Below are 20,414 nucleotides of genomic sequence, written 5' to 3'. Positions count from 1 at the left end.
GGAAATGACGTCTGGCCTCCAATTTGCATATTGAGAAGCTGACCAATAATATAAGGGCTACTCGATTACTGAATAAAGTTGGGAATTTCATTTAATCTCATCACAGAGCTTATTAATACAATTGCGTTCACTTCCAGTGACCTGCTTGCCACCTTGATTGACTTGTTAATTACTGTCAATTGAGCCAATCTCCTGTGGTTGGATGAAAAAATGCTGGGTGGGCGTGTCTAAAGGGAAACCTAGATCTGAAGGTGTCACGTGGTCTATGTCAAGCCAAGCATTTTTGGTAACTGGGGCAGGTGGGCGGGTCAGGAAGCATTTTGTGATGACATCATATCTTGCCATTTCTTATTAGCCAATGATAAAGCTATATAGGGGGAGCTACTGAGCTAGCTAGTTTTTCGAATTCTTTGGATAAAATATTAAGATCTATGTTTTAGGGTATTGGGACTACTTCATTATTTGATCACCATGAATATATTATGTCCAAATTATAATTACGACTACAAATAGTATTTTTATATTAGTTACAAGTAGCTAAATACACATATTGGATATTTACGCTACACCCAAGGTTTAATTTCATATATGCATTCTTACACAATCTGCAGTATAACATATAAAGTTTAATTTGATCTTGGTGCTTTCAGTATGATTTACAGGGCACAAATTTAGAACAGTTGAACGTATACTGCTGTTCTGTGAACGAAATCATGACACTAGACAATTTCTCTTCAAAAGGCGTAATCTGGCATAAAACAGGATGTCCAAAAATCTAAATTTGAAATAATAATAATAATGAAACAATGCTTTATTTGCCATTTGCTCAAGTGCAGGTACGTTGGAGTGCTTCTTTTTACGTTCCCCATCTTGCTCTGCTTTGAGACATACACACATATACAGTTGTGAGGGAGGCTTGAGGTTGGAGCACAGTGCTCAAGGGCCCAGCGGACATGTGACTTTCCAGTGACTTTCCAGTGACTTTCCAGTGACTTTCCGATCACAGGCACAGAGTCCTAACCTGGTGAGCCACACCCACATATATATCTATGTGTATATATTCATGCTTATATTCATGCTTTATCTGTTTATACCATTTCACTGTTTAACAACAAGCAATCCGTCTTTGGTCCAAATGTTTAGAGGGTTCAGTTTGAAAGGCAAGTTTTATTTATATATAATATAAATATATATTATACATGAATAATATATTATTTAATGTATCAACGGAAATAGCTTCAAAAGTGAGTACAGCATATACCAAACATGAACAAACTACCAGCAAAAAGCAATAGTGGTCTTAAGATAAAGTGACACTTAACAATACAGCTGCCAAAGGTATGGCCTTCAAAATGAGCACCGAATCAGCACCTCTATAGCTCAGTCTCTCAAAATTTGTCTTGAATTTCATAGGTTTCACAGCAGGGCTGCTACTGAAGGCCAGTGCACAAATACATAAACCCTGCTGAGGAAAGGAAAATGTGATGCTGTCTGATGAGTCATCGTTCACAGATTTACTCAAGCTATTGGTTAAAAGATTCAGAAACACCCCCATTTTTCCAGTGTTATTGAAATTTTAGCTGTTCAAGTCCAGTGAGCAACCTGAAATGGTACAAAGGCAAGCCGTAAACTGCCAGAGATTTAAGAAAAGGTCACCAAAACTGAAAAATAACGTAAATTTCAGACTTATAAGAAAGGCCCTTTAAGGAAACAAGTAATATGTTACCAACTTAACAACTTATTGTTGCTTGTTGTGTGGTCCCTTTGGGGAGAAGCATCAATTGAAGCAATTGAAGCAAACTAAGCTCTGAAATGAAGCCTCTACAGGTGTCCATACTTTTGCTGATTACCTATAATCAATTGGTCTGTATTACATTTTATACATTAGGCAGACATTTTTGTCCAAAGCAATGTAAAGTGAAGCAAATAGCCATCCAATGAAGGCCCAGGTACAAGTGTACGCAGTACTGGAGCAAAAGCAGCTTCTAAAAAAGCAAGAACCTATTCACAGACCTCAAGTGCAACATAAGACATTCAGTCATACTTTACATTAACTGCTTTAATAATGTATTCATAGAACATACAGTGCATCTTCATAAGGCAGTCACAGAACATTCATAAGCAGCATGTACGTATACCTTAACATCCTAATATACCTTAACAGCTTTAATTTACATTAATAACATTATATAACTATATGATTAAATTAAATTAAATTATCATATAATGTGTCAGTGAGCACAGTTTCCTACACAAGTGTTTCCCAGCCCTGTCCTCAGAAACCCCTATACAGTCCATGTTTTTGCTCCTACCAGAAGCTGGGAGGGAGCAAAAATGTGAACTATCCAATGGGTCCCAGAGGACTGGGTTGGGAAGCATTGTCCTACACCAACAAAAGGCATTTGGAAACTGGAGGAAACTCTGACAGGAGGACTTGCACAGAGAGACTGTCACCCTGATCCAAAAGGGCTACCACACCATTTTACAATGGCTATCAAGTATCCCCAGGTCTACATCTAGTTGGTTCATCCTACAGAAATATGGTGACCCAAAACCTCCGGGCTATGTCAGAACCAGCTTAGAAGAAAAGAAGGCGGCACTGGGCAGTGGGCATCAAATAATAGGACATACATGGATGGAGCCCCATCAAGCTGGATTGGGAGGAACAGGACAGAAGTCTGACATTCCGCTATTCAGCAGGGGTAAAATTAGCTACAACCCTGCCCACCCAGTTGGCAAATTTTACCGCCAGCACCCGAAACCCCTTCCCCCCCCTTCCGGTATTTCCCGATAAAGTATAACTCTCTCTCCCCCTCCTGGGTGTCTCTCATCACACCTCACTGAAATCAATGTGCCTTAGGTGGGATGGCCGAATATTTGATATTTATTGTATAAAGAATATGCCACGATTGTGTTTGGCTCTTTATATTTGCAAAAGGTGGCAGCTTTGATGAATCAAAAATTTAGATAAAATTATGTTAAAAAAAAACCACTCTGCGATTCATTTATTTCCAATTGTTTATTTGTTATTGTTGGATTAATTTCGCAATCCATTAAGACGTTAAACTGTGTACATTTTAATAAAAATTGAAAAAATGTAGGTGTTCTAAAGGGGGCCGTATACTGCAGATGAAATCGACAGAATCGATGTCATTTTAGCAAGACGATGCTGTATGAGTCATCATCGCTGCAATGATCACCGTTTATCTGCACCACCTGTGCCTGGTCCCCAAGGCGAACTCTTTCGTTTGCTCTCATCTCACACCCTTTCCACGATTGGCTGACATAAATGTGACACCACGGGGTTGGTCAGCAGGACGATTACGCGTATTATCAGCATGCTTTATGCTGCACCGCGTGTATCTTTAAATAGTGCATGTCACTACAGGATCTGAGCTAACCGTGGGATTGAGACACGCATGCGTTGCCGATCTCAGTGAACCGCAAAATATTGAAGCATTAAACTATTCAAGTAGTAAATGGCTTTAGACCATCTGCCAAACCTGTACCCTTAACAATTATAGAAAATTAAACTCATCTCATGTATTTGCATACATTTTCATAAAATGGCTGATTACCTTTAATTGTCTGTATTGACACTGGGAAAGCCCCTCAATTTCTTTTGTATTTGGCCCTCACTGTCGGTGCACATGTGACTCGATCAAATCTACGGTTGACTGCATACATTTATATACAGTAGAATCCACTTACAGCAATCACGTTTGCCTGGGTGAAATAGATTATCGTTATAACCGATTTTTCCCCTTTTTCTTTATGTCTCAGGCAGATTACCATCCAACTGATATTTCTATACTTAGGCTACATGGATATAAGGTAATTGAACGGTCAACGTCGCTATTTACAAAATTTTACTGACTGTTTCAAAATACAATACAGTTGTTTCAAACGCTTTTCAAATTACAGTCCTGTACAAATTAAATTACTGAACTATGTATAATTCAAATACGATATAATATTGTAGCACCGGCAGTATCTGCATGCCTCGTGAGCTCCTGTGTATGGTGTCACGTCACAGGCAAGGACAGACGCAAAGGCAGGCGTGGGGAAATACCAAAAAGAGCTTTATTAAAGGGAACAGAGCAGGCAGAGCAAAGGAAATAGACCACGAGGAGTCAAAACGGGGCAGGGAGGATCAGGCAGAATCACCAGGCATTGCGCACTCTAAGGAGCAAAACAGAGAGTGACGTCAATGACCAAACCGGGGAGCACAGGACTAAGAGGCAATCATACACCACTAACGAGGGAGCAGAGGAGAGGCAGCTGGAGTGAGTCACATGAATTTTGAAACCAGAGGTTAGACAAATTAGTAGCTAGGGAGAGAACAAGAGGGGCAGGGATGCAGGGCGTGACATATAGCCCCTGTTTGTATTTTTTAGTGTAGGTACTTGGGCTGTGTGGCCGCGGTTGTCACATGTACTTTTAACTGTGTTAGTACTCGATTCTTGCCTGATCCTTGCGTCTGGGCCATTGTGTAATTACCCTCCGTGTGTGTGCCTTACCGTCCTTAGTGTAACTTCCCCGTGTTTCCCTGTCATTCATGGCTTTCGTGTTATTGTTGCTTGTTGTGTGGAGAAGCGTAAAGAAAAAAACTTTGTGTCAGTCCCCCTTTCGTCGTCTTCACTCGCTGCTGCGATTCCTTGGTCTGATCGGCACCACGTTTTACATAACAAAGAATCTGTCGATATCAGCCCTATAACTTAATTACTTGAACATCCTTTTAATGCAATTAATGTTGAAAAATAGTTTTCTAATAAAATATTATTGTATTATACTGCGAATGGATCCAGTAAAGCTTCATAGCACATTAGTGGTACATTAGATCAGTACTTGGAACAGCGGTCTTTCCCTACACGTGACTTTGCCGATCCCTGCTCCACTGCTCACCACCCAACGTGGCTGCAGATGACTCCCAGTCTGTCACCTGTCATTCTGGCTCCAGAGTGATACAATGGCTCCCCTGAACAGTGCAAAGGCTTTCTGGTACAATGTGACCTATTCATTCACCCCAACGTTGTGCTGCTGCCTGATGCTGAGCAGGTTGATTCCTTGCTCCCCCTCCTCACAAGAAGAGCCCATGAGTGGCCTACTTCCCTGCACCACCAGCACAGCTCAGGCCTTCATTCTCAAGACCTTCCTCCAACATTTCTGAAGAGTGGGGTTTTTCTCCACCCCTCCCAGGGCAGAGATGTCTGCAATCCTGTCCATGAAGTTTCCCGTTGAGTTGTGGACTCTGACTGTAATCAGTGGGTGGAGAAAGCTAGGTCCTCTCAGTGCTTACTGTTGAGGCATGGCCCCAGACCTGCAGGCAGAGACTGTGTACCTACCAGGGGAGAAGCCCTTCTTGATCTTGTTTTCTCTAGTAACCAGGATAGGATTGGAAAAGTTGAGGATTTAGAACCACTGGACGGTAGTGATCATAACATGGTTAAATTTGAGGTTAATTTTAGTGTCCGAAAAGCAAAGTCCAAAACAAAAGTATACAATGTTAGGAAGGCTAACTTTAATGGTATGAGACTGAAACTAGAAACTGTAAACTGGATGGAGTTAAATAGCAAAACTGTTGAAGAGGCATGAGAATTTTTTAATAGCACATTGTTGCAAGTGCAAGATGACTTCATACCTGTTCCCAGCAAAACTAAATCTAGGAAAGTGCAACCAAGGTGATTTACTAAGGAAATTAAGAATAAAGTCAGGAGGAAAAGGGCTCTGTTCCACAAATGGAAAATAACTTCATCCTAAAGGCATCCTAAGCAGATACCCGAGCCACCTCATCTGGCTCCTCTTAATGTGGAGGAGCAGTAGCTCTACTCGTCTCTCCCGAATGACCGAGCTCCTCACCCTATCTCTAGAACCCAGCCACCCTGCGGAGAAAACTCACTTCGGCCGCTTGTACTCACGATCTAGTTCTTTCGGTCACTACCCATAGCTCATAGACCATAGGTGAGGCTAGGAACGTAGATCGACTGGTAAATCGAGAGCTTTGCCTTTTGGCTCAGCTCTTTCTTCACCATGACAGACCGATGCAGCGCCCGCATCACTGCTGGCGCCACACTGATCTGCCCGTCGATCTCCCATTCCATCCTTCCCTCACTCGTGAACAAGACCCCGAGATACTTAAACTCCTCCACTTGGGGAAGGACCCCCTCCCCAACCCGGAGAGAGCATTCCACCCTTTTCCAGCTGAGGACTATGGTCTCGGATTTGGAGGTGCTGGTTCTCATCCCAGCTGCTTCACACTCGGCTGCGAACTGTCCCAATGAGAGCCGAAGGTCACGGTCCAATGAAGCCAACAGAACCACATCATCTGCAAAAAGCAGAGACCTAATCCTGAGGTCACCAAACCGGACACCCTCAATGCCCTGGTTGTGCCCAGAAATTCTGTTCATAATAGCTATGAACAGAATCAGTGACAAAGGGCACCCCTGACGGAGTCCAACCCTCACCGGAAACAAGTCTGACTTATTGCCGACCATGCGGACCAAGCTCTGACCCTGGTCATACAGGGACCGAACAGCCCTTATAAGGCAGCCCGGCACCCCATATTCCCGGAGCACTCCCCACAGGACTCCCCGAGGGACACGGTCGAATGCCTTCTCCAAGTCCACAAAACACATGTAGACTGGTTGAACAAACTCCCATGAACCCTCTAAGACCCTGCTGAGAGTATAGAGCTGGCCCACTGTTCCACAGCCAGGGCGAAAACCACACTGCTCCTCCTGAATCCGAGGTTCGACAATCCGACGGACCCTCCTTTCTAGAACCCCCGAATAGACCTTACCAGGGAGGCTGAGGCTGAATGTGATCCCCCTATAGTTGGAGCACACCCTCCGGTCCCCCTTCTTAAAGAGGGGGACCACCACCCCGGTCCGCCAGTCCAGAGGCACTGCCCCCGATGTCCATGGGATGCTGCAGATGCATGTCAACCAGGACAGCTCCAGAGCCTTAAGGAACTCCGAGCAGATCTCATCCACCCCCGGGGCCCAGCCACTGAGGAGCTTTTTAACCACCCTCAGCGACTTCCGCCCCAGAGATAGGGGAGTCCACCCCCAAGTCTCCAGACTCTGCTTCCTCATTGGAAGGCATGTCGGTGGGACTGAGGAGGTTTTCAAAGTACTCTCTCCACCGACCCAAAACATCCCGAGTTGAGGTCAGCAGTGCACCATCCCCACCATAAACAGTGTTGATGGTGCACCGCTTTCCCGCCCTGAGACGGCAGATGGTGGACCAGAATCTCCTCAAAGACATCCGGAAGTCGTTTTCCATGGCCTCGCCAATCTCCTCTCACACCCGAGTTTTTGCCTCGGCAACCACCGAAGCCGCATTCTGCTTAGCCCCCCAGTACCCATCAGCTGCCACACAGGCCAAAAAGGCCTGATGACGGCATCCCTAACCACCAGTGTCCACCAGCGGGTTTGGGGATTGCTGCCACGACAGGTACTGACCACCTTGCAGCCACAGCTCCGGTCAGCTGCCGCCACAATGGAGACACGGAACATGGCCCATTCAGACTCAATGTCCCCTGCCTCCCCCGGGACATGGGAGAAGTTCTGCTGGAGGTAGGAGTTGAAGCTCCTCCTGACATGGGATTCCACCAGACGTTGCTAGCAGACCCTCACTATACGCTTCGGCCTGCCAGGCCTGGCTGGCTTCCTCCCCCACCAGCTGAGCCAACCCACCACCAGGTAGTGATCAGTTGACAGCTCCGCCCCTCTCTTCACCCGAGTGTCCAAGACACTCTCGATGAAACAGTGGTAAAAGGCTAGGAGCAGATTTTTCTCAGAAAATATAGTCTCTCCTGCACCTTTTTCAGCAGCTCATTAGTGTTAGCACTCCAGGTCTGGTCATCCTCCAATTCAATACCCAGGAACCTGAACACCGAGACCCTCTCCACATGTGCCCCGGCGATGGTGAGTGGTTGACTCTGCAGCTCCTTTGTTTTTGTGGTGTTGAGGAGCAGGTTGTTGACTCTGCACCACTCTGACAGCCGCTCCACCTCGTCCCTGAATGCCAGCTTACTCTCCTTGCCCGAGATGAGTCCAATCACCGTCGTATCATCTGCAAACTTAATGATCTTGTTGTTGAGGTGTGTGGGGACACAGTCATGTATGTAGAGGGTGTAGAGGAGCGGGCTGAGCACACAGCCCTGCGCCGACCCGGTGTTGAGACCGAGAGCAGTGGAGGTGTGGGAACCCAGTCTGACCCTCTGGGAGCGACCTGACAAAGTCCAGTATCCAACTGCAGGTGAGTGATGGAAGTCAAAAGTCTGCCAGTTTGGACACCAGTCGTTGTGGGAGGATGGTGTTAAATGCCGAGCTGAAATCCACAAAAAGCAGTCTGGCGTAGCTCCCCTGCTGCTCCAGAAGGGTCAGGGCAGCATGAAGGGCTGTGGCCACAGCATCCTCTGTGCATCTCTTTGCCTTGTAAGCAAATTGGAAAAATATGCAGAGTAGGAGATAGGGGTCCCACGATAAAATTCATCAAGAGTAGTGGTTGCCCTAACAGTTTTGTGTGGTTTCTACTTGTGAGATGGATACATGGTTTACGCACTGGAACCAGTTAAATCAACATTATCCAATCATATCCTATTGCAAATTCGTCTCTTCCTGACATTTTCATCTTGTTTCATTCATTGACGAGAGTGTCAGTGGCATCATAGATTATTTTTTATTACTGTCCTGTGAAAAATCTTTGATGCCAATTTTTATCACGGTTCTTGTCAACAAAATCATCATTAGTCATTAGGGTGGGTGATCCGTAATGGTATGTGCAGCCATTTTGTGGGATGACTGCTCTGCATGGTTATACAAAGGCCAGAGAATACGAGGCCATTTTACTGGAACGTCTACCCTACGGGACAGACGCTGTTCTGTCATGATGTTCCCATACACACTGCTAAACAAATTCAAGAATGGTTTTATTAACACCAATACGAAGGCAAGCACTTTCCAGGCCATTCCCACTCATCCGATATAAACATCCTTGAACCTTCTTAAGAAGTGCAGTATGTGAAGTAGATCTCCATCTCGTTGAACCCTCAAAGAAATGTAGGCTTCCCTTTTTGAAGAATGATCCAACACCCCATTACACAGTTTGAGAGTTGCTTTGCAGCTTTCCAAGAACAATGGACGCTTTTTTGAAGGAAAAGCATCCTTATTATATTCTCAATATTGAGACATCCAAAATGTCTTTAAAATAACAATGAGATATACTTGGGTATTGTTATCATTAACAACAATAATACATTAATTACAGTCTTCAAACATCAAGTCATTTTCATTATCTCACTACAAATATTATTATAATTATATTGTCATTAGTGTACATTATTACGCAATGTCAATAAAGTTGACTTTGAAACTTGCAGGCAACTTTTTTTACAGAAAGTGCAGGTAATTAAAATCGTTCCTTTCAGTTTGATGGCTTCAAACAATCAGTAGTGGAAAAACATTTCGCAGCTAGTTTACATTTAATGCAGAGGTAGAAAGTTCAGGGTCAGAGAGTACAAATCTAGACCAAGATTTTGTTTCAACCAACCAGTTCAGTATATAGAGTGACATTCACACTGTACTCAACTGTTTGCCTGAAACAAAATTTTGGTCTGGATTTGTACTTTCTAAAGCTTAACTATCTACTTCTGTTTTAAAGTGAGTGAGTAAATCTTCACTCTGACCAGGCCAAAACATTTGACTGATGGACTTGGTGTCAGGCCATTCCTGGGTGGTCTCTGCAGCATAGGCAGTAATAGTCTTGGAAAAATAACTCTGATTACGGAAAATACATACTCAGCTTTACACGCAGCTGAAAAGGCTCCCCACGTCACGATAGCTTTTCCTCTAAGCTTAACTATGGCTGAGATGCATTCAACTGAAACCAAGATTTATCACTCCACAAAACTAAAACCACTCTGCACCAATCTATCCATACTCTACCAAAACTGCATTATGCCCTTGATAATTTTTTTCCTCAGACAGTAGTGGCTTAACATGCAAACACAAAACCAGCAAGAGACAATCTTTTTGTGATTATCCTTCTAGAAAGTGTCTTGTCTGAGGTTTTGAAGTCTTCTCACACCTTCTCTGGCTTTTTTCAGGTGGTGGTTATCCCTTCTAGCAACATCTCCTGTTGGTCTAAACATTGACCTATACTCTGATCTGACAGAGGAGCTTTTCCAGCATTTTTCATGCCAATTCACTTAAGTTTACTAACAAATAATATTATGAGGCTCTCATAATATTGTGTTTAATGTGCAGCATGTCTTAACATTACTCCATCGGCACTGGTCGAGAGTACATTTATGGAAGTATCTCCTTGGCCCATGTATTTTTTTTTTGGCTCCAGAATGTACTTCTTTGCTTGTGGCTCATGTCTTTGCCAACATTAAATTTAAAGGTGAATACTCTTCCTGTCCTGCTTCTTCATCATCCCACTCACATCCACGGAGTCACAGAAAATTCCACATTCTGAACAACTGTGATCTTTTTTTAGATTTTATCCTTAGTTTTTTTTTTGTTTTGTTTTTTTCCCCCCTAGGTCCTTCATTAAACCACATTTGACTGCAGGATCCTATGTTGTTGATGATTCTACTAATGAGGCAAAAGCTGGCTAAAGCCTATAATGCCTTTAGCTCCAAATGGACAGCAAAAATATAATTATATCTACAAACAAGTGACATGGAGGACTGATGGATATATTGTGATAAAAATGCAAATGGTGTCATTGAGTCACCATTAGTCAGCCAGATGGCTTTCAAAACAGCAAAGACGTAAGACAACTCCAGAAAAAACACACATACAAGCACATAAAATCCCATTTCTAGAATAGAAATAATGGTTTTAATCACAAGTGCTGAATAATAAACAGATACAAACCCAAAGTCTGACATGGAATGCCTAATGGCGATGAGACGAGAAGACATTTTAAACAGCCAGAACAATTAATTGTATAAAAGGACAAAATCCTTAACTGATACTACTGTCCAAAGTTATGAAGAGCTAACCGGAACACATCATTGGTGCAGACCCATTTGTTGTCGATATTCTTCAGCAGAAACATCTGGTGAAAGCCCATCACAGGGTCCTCATCTGCCTGAAGATATGAAGCAGACAAAAACTTAACAGTAATTAGAGTTCCATGCAGTTTTATCTACAGGGAAATAGTGACCTAACACCAGGGTTGGAAATTAAGCTTGTTCACTCACCTAATATACAATACAATACATACACAGGCAGAAACTAACCAGTCATTGCAGGCTGAGCCCTCAGTCAAGCATACAGTCAATTTAGGCACTCCAATTCACTTAAGTTGCAAGTTTTTAGACAGTGGACGGAAACCAGAGGATCTGCAGAGAAGCCATGCGCACACAGGATGAACAAGCAGACTACACACACAAGGTGGTGGCATGCAACAACAGCCTGCACAATGTGCGATGTTAATATCATATACATGCAATCATCACATTCCATGAACTATGATAGTCTGCTAGCTTTGCAATTTTAATGATGGTTTCATTTCAACATAAAAGTCTCAAGAAGGAGAGGAAAGCGAACAAGAACTGGTCATGAAAATACAGTAGTCATGAAATGCAGTCCTACTCAAAACAATACATTGACGAAAAAATTATATGAATGCGCCGTATTATGTAAGATTATGTGGCTAAGAGACAGGGCCAACCTTTGTTTTTGTAGGAATAATTTTCACATGCATGAATTATACAATGTAAATTTAAGAACTAAATCAAAGTCAAAGTGATGACAGACAGGCCAGGCTACTCCAAGATGCTAAACGACACATATAGTTGGCTAATCTCACATCATTGGAGTCCGTAAACCTCAATATCTTCTTTTAAGACGTATTTGTATTGCAGTTATGCTGTGGTGATATTTAAGTCCTGCTTTGCAATACTAACAGATGACTGCATTTTCATTCACTTCTAATAAAGTGCTTCCAAACAATTGATGCTTTTGCCCTATATTTGGGCCATACTGCCAAGTAATTAGCACTAAAAAGAATAGCTGATAAAAATGGGGCAAGTTCAAAAATCAAATGCCATATTCCAGAAGGACTTTAAGTTAAAGATATGTGCCAAAACAGATTAGAGCCTTTTTATTCTAGGAGTATACAGGAATTGTTTAAGGCTGCAAATTGGCCCTAAATTCCATTTGATTTTGATTCACAAGGACCCGATTGGATTCAACTTCGATTCTATTCAACTTATGTTTGAGACACATTCATTAATGCACGATCAAACCAGTTTAAGTTAACATTACAGGACGAAAATAAGATAATGAAAAACAATTATATAGTAAGCATGAAATTTATTCTTGTACTGTGAATACACCAAAACATTTTGTCCACACTGTTCCTTCTCCAGTTCTTGTATCCAGTCAGAAATAAATTATATCTCCAGACTATAAGTTGCATAAATTTGCTTCAGTGTTACATTTGGGGGAAAAAAACAGACAATTAGCAATATTCTCATAGCTGACAGCAGGTCACAGAAATAATAACCATTTTCTCATTTGCTTTTATTTCTTTCTACTTATTCTGCTTATATATAAAATGCTATTTTGCGTTTCCATTAGCAGTGTACTGAGTATGACTGGTGTGAGCATGAGCCCTACTTTGACCCGACATGACTTGCTTGCATTCACGTGCTATAGCACTCCATCACCGTGACTACGATACTATTGCAACCTGCCTTTAGGTGAAAAAGAAAGTAGCGCCACCTATATGATAAGAGGACTGAAGTAAAACTCAGTGAAAATATTTTCAAAATCTCGGGGAAAAAGCATAAATTAACTAGATCGATCTTGCGATTTTGTGAATTGATATCGAAGCATCAAAACGAGGATTGTGATTAATCATAAAATCGATATTTGGCATTTTTAATCAAACGTATCCACACTGAATGTCGGTATATATCTAAAAAGTAACAAAATTCATATGTGATACAATGCAGCTATACCTGACTAAATGGTATATTACCATATATTACTTACATGCTGAAACAAGGCATGCATATTTCAATGTTAAATGGAGGGTGCTAAACTCTGATTACTTGTTTGTTTGGATACTTTAGGAAACCCACTTTATGAAGAAAACCCAGCAAGCAATATGTAGACCGTAGATAAATTACTTACCTTCAGCTGCCCTACAACCATGCTGAGGACACAGCTGTCAGGGGTAGGCTGGTGGTCTTGCGCTGTGATGCTGTGTTCAATGGTCTTGAATGGGAGACTCTGAAAATGGATAGTATCTCCCATAATTTTGGCATTTCCCTCCTACTCTGGGAAACACCCCCACACCCATGCAATCAGCCTTTAAGCTGGCCGTGTACTTCAGATGGAATCCACATGGTTTTAGCAATACGATGATGTATGACATGTAATCACAGCAGTAATCACCATTTCAGTGCACTACTTGCGTAGGGTCACGAGGCGACCGCTCTCATTTGTTATGATCCCACCCACTGTCCATGATTGGCTGACAAATGAGACGCCAAGGGGTTGGTCAGCAGGACTGATTATGCAGGTACTGGCATGCTTTGCATCGCACTTTAAATATTGTAAATTAATATGTGTATTTGTGTATTTCTGTTAAAAGTAAATGTCATATCTGTGTAATGTTTGTGGTGGAATGTGTGTGTTTCATTAGCATGTAACTGTGAATGTCGTGTAAAATTGCCGGCTTCCCTGTCTGAGCCACTGCTAGTATTAATTCAATAGCCGCAGTTAATAGAGCAACTTCAATTTTAAAAGCTGTCATCTCCTCTATTAAAATGACTCGCACACCCCCCACAATACGTTTATTTGCTCTCTGTGTGTGGGTCTGTTACCTCAAAAACATTCTGTGCCTTTTAGGGTTGTGGCATGACATAGAACTAACGAGGAAGTGGCGTCATTTTAAGTATGTGACAGATACTGACCAATGTGTTTGATTTCATTTCGTTTGGAAGTCATATGAAGTATATCGCCATCTTTAACCCTCACAGCACTCGACTTGTATTAAAGATGTATCTAGTTATTGCACCCTTTATATGTTTAAGGTAAATGGGTATTCTTCATATGTAGATCTATTTATTGCCGTCTTAAATGAGACATTCACATTAAATACCTCACTGAACGTCATTACAGGGGAGACCTTATTTCACCACTAAACTCAGTGCAGTGAACTGTGGGAGGCAAAAACTGAAGCCAGCCTGGCTGGAACTGACACTAAACTAGGGGGGAAGCGGATCCTCATCAACTAATAATGTCTGAAACGTATTTTCAACGCATTAGCGCATGCGCAAAAATACAACGTTAATCAGAAACGATTCGAATCCACCCATGATTACTTACGCTGAGTTTTCCCATGATAGCAGCCTTGCCTTGAAATCCCTGTCCTTCCCACGTCAGACACGAAGAATCAGTCTGTAGAAAACAAAATACAACGGCCTGTTGACAGATTCCAAAGCGTTTTAGAAATCAGTATTAAAGTCACACTGTGCTGGGAAACACGTGGATCTCATATGAAGCTAAAAAAAAGCAATTAAAATAAATTTATGATAAGGAAAGATACTCCTTATTGGCTTTATAGCGATCGATAAATAAAATTTGGGTTCTTACATATATATCAGCAAGGTTGGCGCGATTCGTGTCGAATTGTAGGTAGTAATGCTGCACAAAACTCGTCCCTATTTGTTCCCACACTGGTTTCTCCGCCATATCTTCAGAAAAGTCTAACCTAACACACGCAAATAAGCAGTAATAATCAGACTATACGCGAAATTTCTCCTGAATTAGACGCTCGAAGAACCACAGTCTCCAACGCAACCAGCTTATAGATGAAAGTATCTTCCACTCGTAGACCGCGCGCGAGCCCAGGAACCAAATCCGCCAATAGCGGTACAGGAGACAGAACTCCCAGCAAGCGATTGGCTCAGGCCGCGCTATGACGGATGTGGAGGGCGGGATCCTCACGTCATGGCCACGGTGAACGTAATCCTCTTGACTTCCTAGAAGTTTCAATGTTAACTCAAATGACTTCAAAACACTAATACCTGGCTTACTGAAGTGTAATTTTTGAAGTAATTTGCACTGTGTTGTTGACTGACTGCTTACATAATCATTTCTTAAAGCAAATGTTACTTTAAATAATTTTTTAAGACTAGAATACCAAACTAATCATGTGCAAGAACCCTAAAATACATCCTAGGAAACAAGTAAATGCTGCAATTTCATTCAGATTTATAGGCATATACTTCAGTGTTAGTGGTGTAATAGTTAGCATACCTGCCTTCCAAGCAGCTGCCTGGGTTTCGATCTTTAAAGATCTGTAAACAACACATTGCTGGTTTCTCCTAGCGGTTATGCTAAATTGCCTGAAGTTTTATGTGATTCCGGAGTTTCTAAAAGGTTAATAATTAATATAATTATTAATAGCATTAACACCCTCTACACAACCAGAAACAAGAGTTCCTTACATACAGTTGAAACCAGGGACAGAGATCAGGCCTTTATGAAGGCCACTCCAAAACATTGACTTTGTTGTCCTTAAACCACTTTGTAACTAATTTTGCAGGATTCTTAGGGTCATTATCCATTTGTTAGACCCATTTGCACCCATGCTTTAACTTCCTGGCTGATGTCTTGAGATGTTGCTTCAATATGTCCACATAATGTTCTTTCCTCGTGATACCATATATTTTGTGAAGTGCACCAGTCCGTCCTGCAGCAAAACACCCCCACAACATGATGCTACCACTCCTGTATTTCACAGTTGGGATGGTGTTCTCAGGCTTGCAAGCTTCCCCCTATTTCCTCCATAGTCATTATGGCCAAACAGTTCAATTTTAATTTTACCAGACCACAGGACGTCTCCAAAAATTAAGGTCTTTGTCCCTGTGTGCATTTGCAAAGCATAATCTGGCTTTATTATGTTGCTTTTGAAGTAATGGCTTTTTCCTCACTGAGTGGCCTTTCAGCATATGTCGGTACAGGACTCGTTTCACAGTGGATAATTACACTCTGTTACCAACTTCAGCCAATATCTTCACAAGCTCTTTTGCTTTTGTTCTGGGGTGGATACACGTTTTGTACCAAAACACGTTCATCGCTGGGACACAGAACCCATCTCCTTCCTGAGCGGAATGATGGGTGGACATTCCCATGGTGTTTATACTTGCGTATAATGGTTTGCACAGATCAACGTGGCACCTTCAGGTATCTGGAAATTGTACCCAAGGATGAACCAGTCTTGTGGAGGTCCACAATTCTCTTCCTGATATCTTGGCTTATTTCTTTTGATTCTCCCATGATGGAAGCAGTATGTTTGAGGGGTGCCTTAAAATACATCCACAGGTGGGCCTCCAATTAACTCAAGTGGTGTCAATTAACCTATCAGACACTTCCAAAGCCATGACATCATCAAACTGGACTTTCCCAGATTGTTTAAAGTCACAGTAACCTTAGTGTATGTAAACTTTTGAGTTTGAAGAAAATAAAAAAAAAAAATCTCTAAAAAAAAATTCTCTCATTATTCTGGACATTTAGCAAATAGAAATGATTTTGGTAATCCTGACTGACCTAAAACAGGAAAAGGTTTGTTTTTTTATACAGTGTATATAAACTTCTGGTTTCAACCGTTTAAGCACTCATTGCAGCATAAAATAGCACTCATTAAATAGTAGGAAACTCAAAAATATTCTTTTATTACCAACATAGTAAGTAGCAGGAGGAAAAAATTAAATTCAGGGAAACTGTTAAAAAAATATCAGACAGGTATAATGGTAGTGGGCATGTTAGGAACAGAAGAGCAGGAACGAATACATACAGAGACAAGCGGGGAAACTATTTATAAATTGAACATGATATTGCATTAAAAGAAAAAAAATGGCCAGTCATTACAATCACCCTGGCTGATCAAATACTAATTTTTTTTAATGTTGGCATGCTCTGATTGGTGCTTAGTATATGTTAATACATAATAAATGCACCTATATGAAGCGGCAGAGCCATAGATTGTGAGGTGTACTGCCAAAACGCAAAGTACCACAATTTTGACAATAAATACCCTCATTGACCACAGTCAGGTTCTTTGCAAATATTTGTGCATGTAGTTTTTCAGTGAAATTCAGTCAGATGTCCAAAGTCTGCACTAGGATTATAAACATATTTGTGGTAGCTGCCCTGAGCTTTGGAGGTTTATGGTCAGTCATACACTAATGATATGGTTAGATGAACAGTGCCAGGGCAGGCTGCTGGAAGGCCTGGCTGGACACTTACTCTGCACAAGGATGACAGCTGTTACCAAAATAGGAGAATTGTTAATATCACCCTTTTGCTTTTTAGATGGACTGCAGAAATATAAACTACAAATAAAAAAGTATCCCAAAATATGGCAATAATTATGGAGGAAAAAAAAAGTATTTTAAAAAAGCAATATGTTAAAAACTGTCACATGTTAGTTGGCATCCATTTCAAAAAGCTCTTCTTATGGCAAAAAGAAAAAAAAATTCACTCCATTTTCTATAATGTCACAACTTACTTTCCTCCACATACCACTGACTTCATTTCTGGCCCATCTGGGTCATACGATGAAGCACTACCGCATCAATTCGGATTTTACAAACCCAGAGCTGCAAAACACTATGAGGCACTTCTCGCACAAGCATGGCAAACTGTCACTTAGAGGACCTGGAATATTGTTTGGCTACAAAGTCATTTATTCCAAGCGAGAAGCTGAGGCCCTCCTTTACCGAGCTCCACAACTCAGCGCTCCCATGTCCTAAGTGTCAGGACAGTATTGCTTGTCAGATCTCTGACCAACAGTCACTCCCTCTGCCAAAGGATATGTATTATTGCCCTTTGGCTAAAGCGCGATGATGTGGTGCTCCTGCACCAGAGGGAGAGGATTGATCTGGCTTCTCAATCAGTGTTCCATGTGTGGCTGGAAATAATCGTCGGTTCTGAAGACGGACGGCACCTCCTGATGCTGGTTCTGTGGCCTTCTAGAGCCAGCTGGTTTCTGCAAGGAGAACCACAGGTCAAGTCAATAAAAATCCTTGAATAACATCCTTACTGTAGTCCTACAGCACTTACAGTACACCCTCAGCTGACCCTCGAAGCCTCCAAACAAGAAATGCTAATGAATGAGTGGACCTGATGTCCAGGTTTGAATATTTACTTATTTAGCAGAGGCTTTTGTTCAAAGCAACATACAAGTCAAAAAGCGAGAGCCGTGTCCCTGGAGGAACTGGGTTTAAGGGCCTTGCTCAAGGACCCATCACTGACATCCGGTCTTCCGCAGGATTTGAACCAATAACCTTCTGATCACAGGCATTGGAGTCCTAATGCGCAAAGTCATGTACTGTCAGATTAAAGACACAAATCAAGTTTTAACAGACTAAACAGTGTAGTTAGTATGACATCCCACCTGGCCACAAAGTTTGACACCTCTAACATCTGCATGACTGCACTTTCTTGAGCGATGTTGGGCTTGAGAAATGCTTACGTTTAGAAAGGCAGAGACATTCATTGTGCGGAAGATCTTCTTGAAGGCCCCTGGGAGGCTTCCCTGTTCTCCCTCAGCCTGATTCACCTGCTCCTCCATCGCACTGACGTTGGCTCCAACTATTCTGACGAAAGCCTGTCAGCCATGCGAGACCTTTCATCAGAACCCTCTATCTTCTACAACCAGATGTACTAGATGGGCAACTTGACATATTTTCACATATTAATATAAGCACCATCACTTGCGAAATAAAGTTAACCATGTTCTCTGTGCACTGATGAGCTTTTATAAAACGATATTTATCCTTAGTAGCAAACATACCTCTAGCTTATCAATTTTTCTGTAGATTTCTCTCATTTCTTCAGATCTTCTAAGAATTTGAGGTAGATTCTCGTTGACAATCTGAGACGTGTCACTTCGGATCTAAAGAACATTTTATATTACTCATACCAGTACCATTCATTCAATATTATTTACTGGCTTTATTTTTTTGACACAAATGATCATCTTAAACTGAAGAAAATGAGAACTTCAAGAACCCATTTTACTACCAGCAAAAATGCTTTCCAGTCAATAGATACAGTAGTGCAGAAAAAATAACTTGTTACTCAGCTTTAAATATACTACAACAAATAAGATTATATATATAAGTTGAAACATCCCATGCATCTGTAACACAAGTTTCCCAGAGTGTCATTGTAAGAGTGGAAAACTTTATAATCAATCAATCAATAGATCGATTTCTTCAATAATACAGATACAATAAATCTGTGCTGCGATCCTTAAAAACAACCAGATTAAAATTTACTAAACGGCTTGAATAATCCAAAGAATGGGAACAGGTGGCATGATAAAGGAATACCATGTCAAGCATTCCGACGAACTCATCCACCCGAGTAAGCATTTCCTCCAAGCTCTTTTCAAAGCCGTAGACCTGTGGGGGGGAAAAAACAATTTCGTGCGCTTCATGTCATCCTTCAATCCTCAAACCGCCTGTTCTAGTGAGTCCCACACACGCTTTAAATAAGCCCCAGATTCCCCCTAAGCTCCTCCTTGCATAACGTTCATGTTCTATGACAACATAAAGTAATGCATAAAGGACATGCGGAGATATCACAAAGACCTTGCCTAGTAGTGCTATTACTTGACTGTAAATAATCGCTCGATTGAGCCAAACATACGACTTACCTGGTCGTCGGCGTTCGCCCTAATGTAAGCCGAGAAGCTCCGCGCTGTGCGCTGCAGTAGGAATTCGTCGTTTTGCCCGCTGTGTGGCGGCGGAGCGTTGAAGCTGTGGCTTTGTGACACCGAGCCGCTGCTCAGACCCTCACTCAGCATGGAAAAGCTGCTTGTACTCTGGGACACATTGCCGCTGTCCGTGCTCACCTCTGCCGCCGATTCCTCCACGGGCGACAGACGCCCCGCTCCGTCAACCTGACGGTCCATCACACCTACTGTTTCTCTTTCGTCGGGCAGCTGATCAATCACGTGAGTTATCCGTCACTCTGGATAGGTACCCGAATGGCCCAAACTGAACCAAGCGGTGCAATGCGTTTTCCGATTTTTCGGAACGTGGGGCACGTAAGATCCACTACAAAACAGCTGTATTGGGCATGCACTGAACGTAAGAGAGAACTACATACCGTTTGCATTAATACAACGGTGTTAATACAAAGGGAACAGTAGCTTTGTTAGGTAACTCCTTAAGTTTACAGACGGTACCACCCTGATTGGACTCATAAAAAACGGGGATGAGTCCAATTACAGACAGGAAGTAAGTCGACTGGTGTCATGGTGTGATGTAAACATGTTGTGATGAACACACAAAAAACGGTGGAAATGATCACTGACTTCTGGAAAAAAAAACCCAGCACAACCTCCTTTGGTCATACGGAACACTA

General features: G+C 42.0%; 2 protein-coding genes across 2 annotated transcripts; both read right to left on the bottom strand.

Moving 5' to 3' along the window:
• Positions 1-10,820: 10,820 nt before the first annotated feature.
• nutf2l (nuclear transport factor 2, like) lies at positions 10,821-14,890 on the bottom strand. The gene is made up of 4 exons (XM_023811802.2): positions 14,628-14,890; positions 14,361-14,432; positions 13,161-13,259; positions 10,821-11,106 (listed from the first exon to the last, which is right to left on the bottom strand). The coding sequence occupies exons 1-4, from the start codon at positions 14,724-14,726 to the stop codon at positions 10,990-10,992; spliced, it is 387 nt and encodes a 128-aa protein (XP_023667570.1). The 5' UTR covers positions 14,727-14,890; the 3' UTR covers positions 10,821-10,989.
• Positions 14,891-16,684: 1,794 nt separating this feature from the next.
• bloc1s4 (biogenesis of lysosomal organelles complex-1, subunit 4, cappuccino) lies at positions 16,685-20,010 on the bottom strand. Its single transcript, XM_023811759.2, has 5 exons — positions 19,702-20,010; positions 19,376-19,447; positions 18,835-18,936; positions 18,514-18,648; positions 16,685-18,027 (listed from the first exon to the last, which is right to left on the bottom strand). Exons 1-5 carry the CDS (start codon positions 19,957-19,959, stop codon positions 17,932-17,934), a joined length of 663 nt encoding a protein of 220 aa, XP_023667527.1. The 5' UTR covers positions 19,960-20,010; the 3' UTR covers positions 16,685-17,931.
• Between the last annotated feature and the right edge of the window lie 404 nt (positions 20,011-20,414).

This window comes from Paramormyrops kingsleyae, chromosome 23 (genome assembly GCF_048594095.1).
Source record: "Paramormyrops kingsleyae isolate MSU_618 chromosome 23, PKINGS_0.4, whole genome shotgun sequence".
Lineage (NCBI taxonomy): Eukaryota > Metazoa > Chordata > Actinopteri > Osteoglossiformes > Mormyridae > Paramormyrops > Paramormyrops kingsleyae.
Note: the sequence above shows the minus strand (reverse complement) of the source record. Positions and strands in the feature narration are given on the sequence as shown.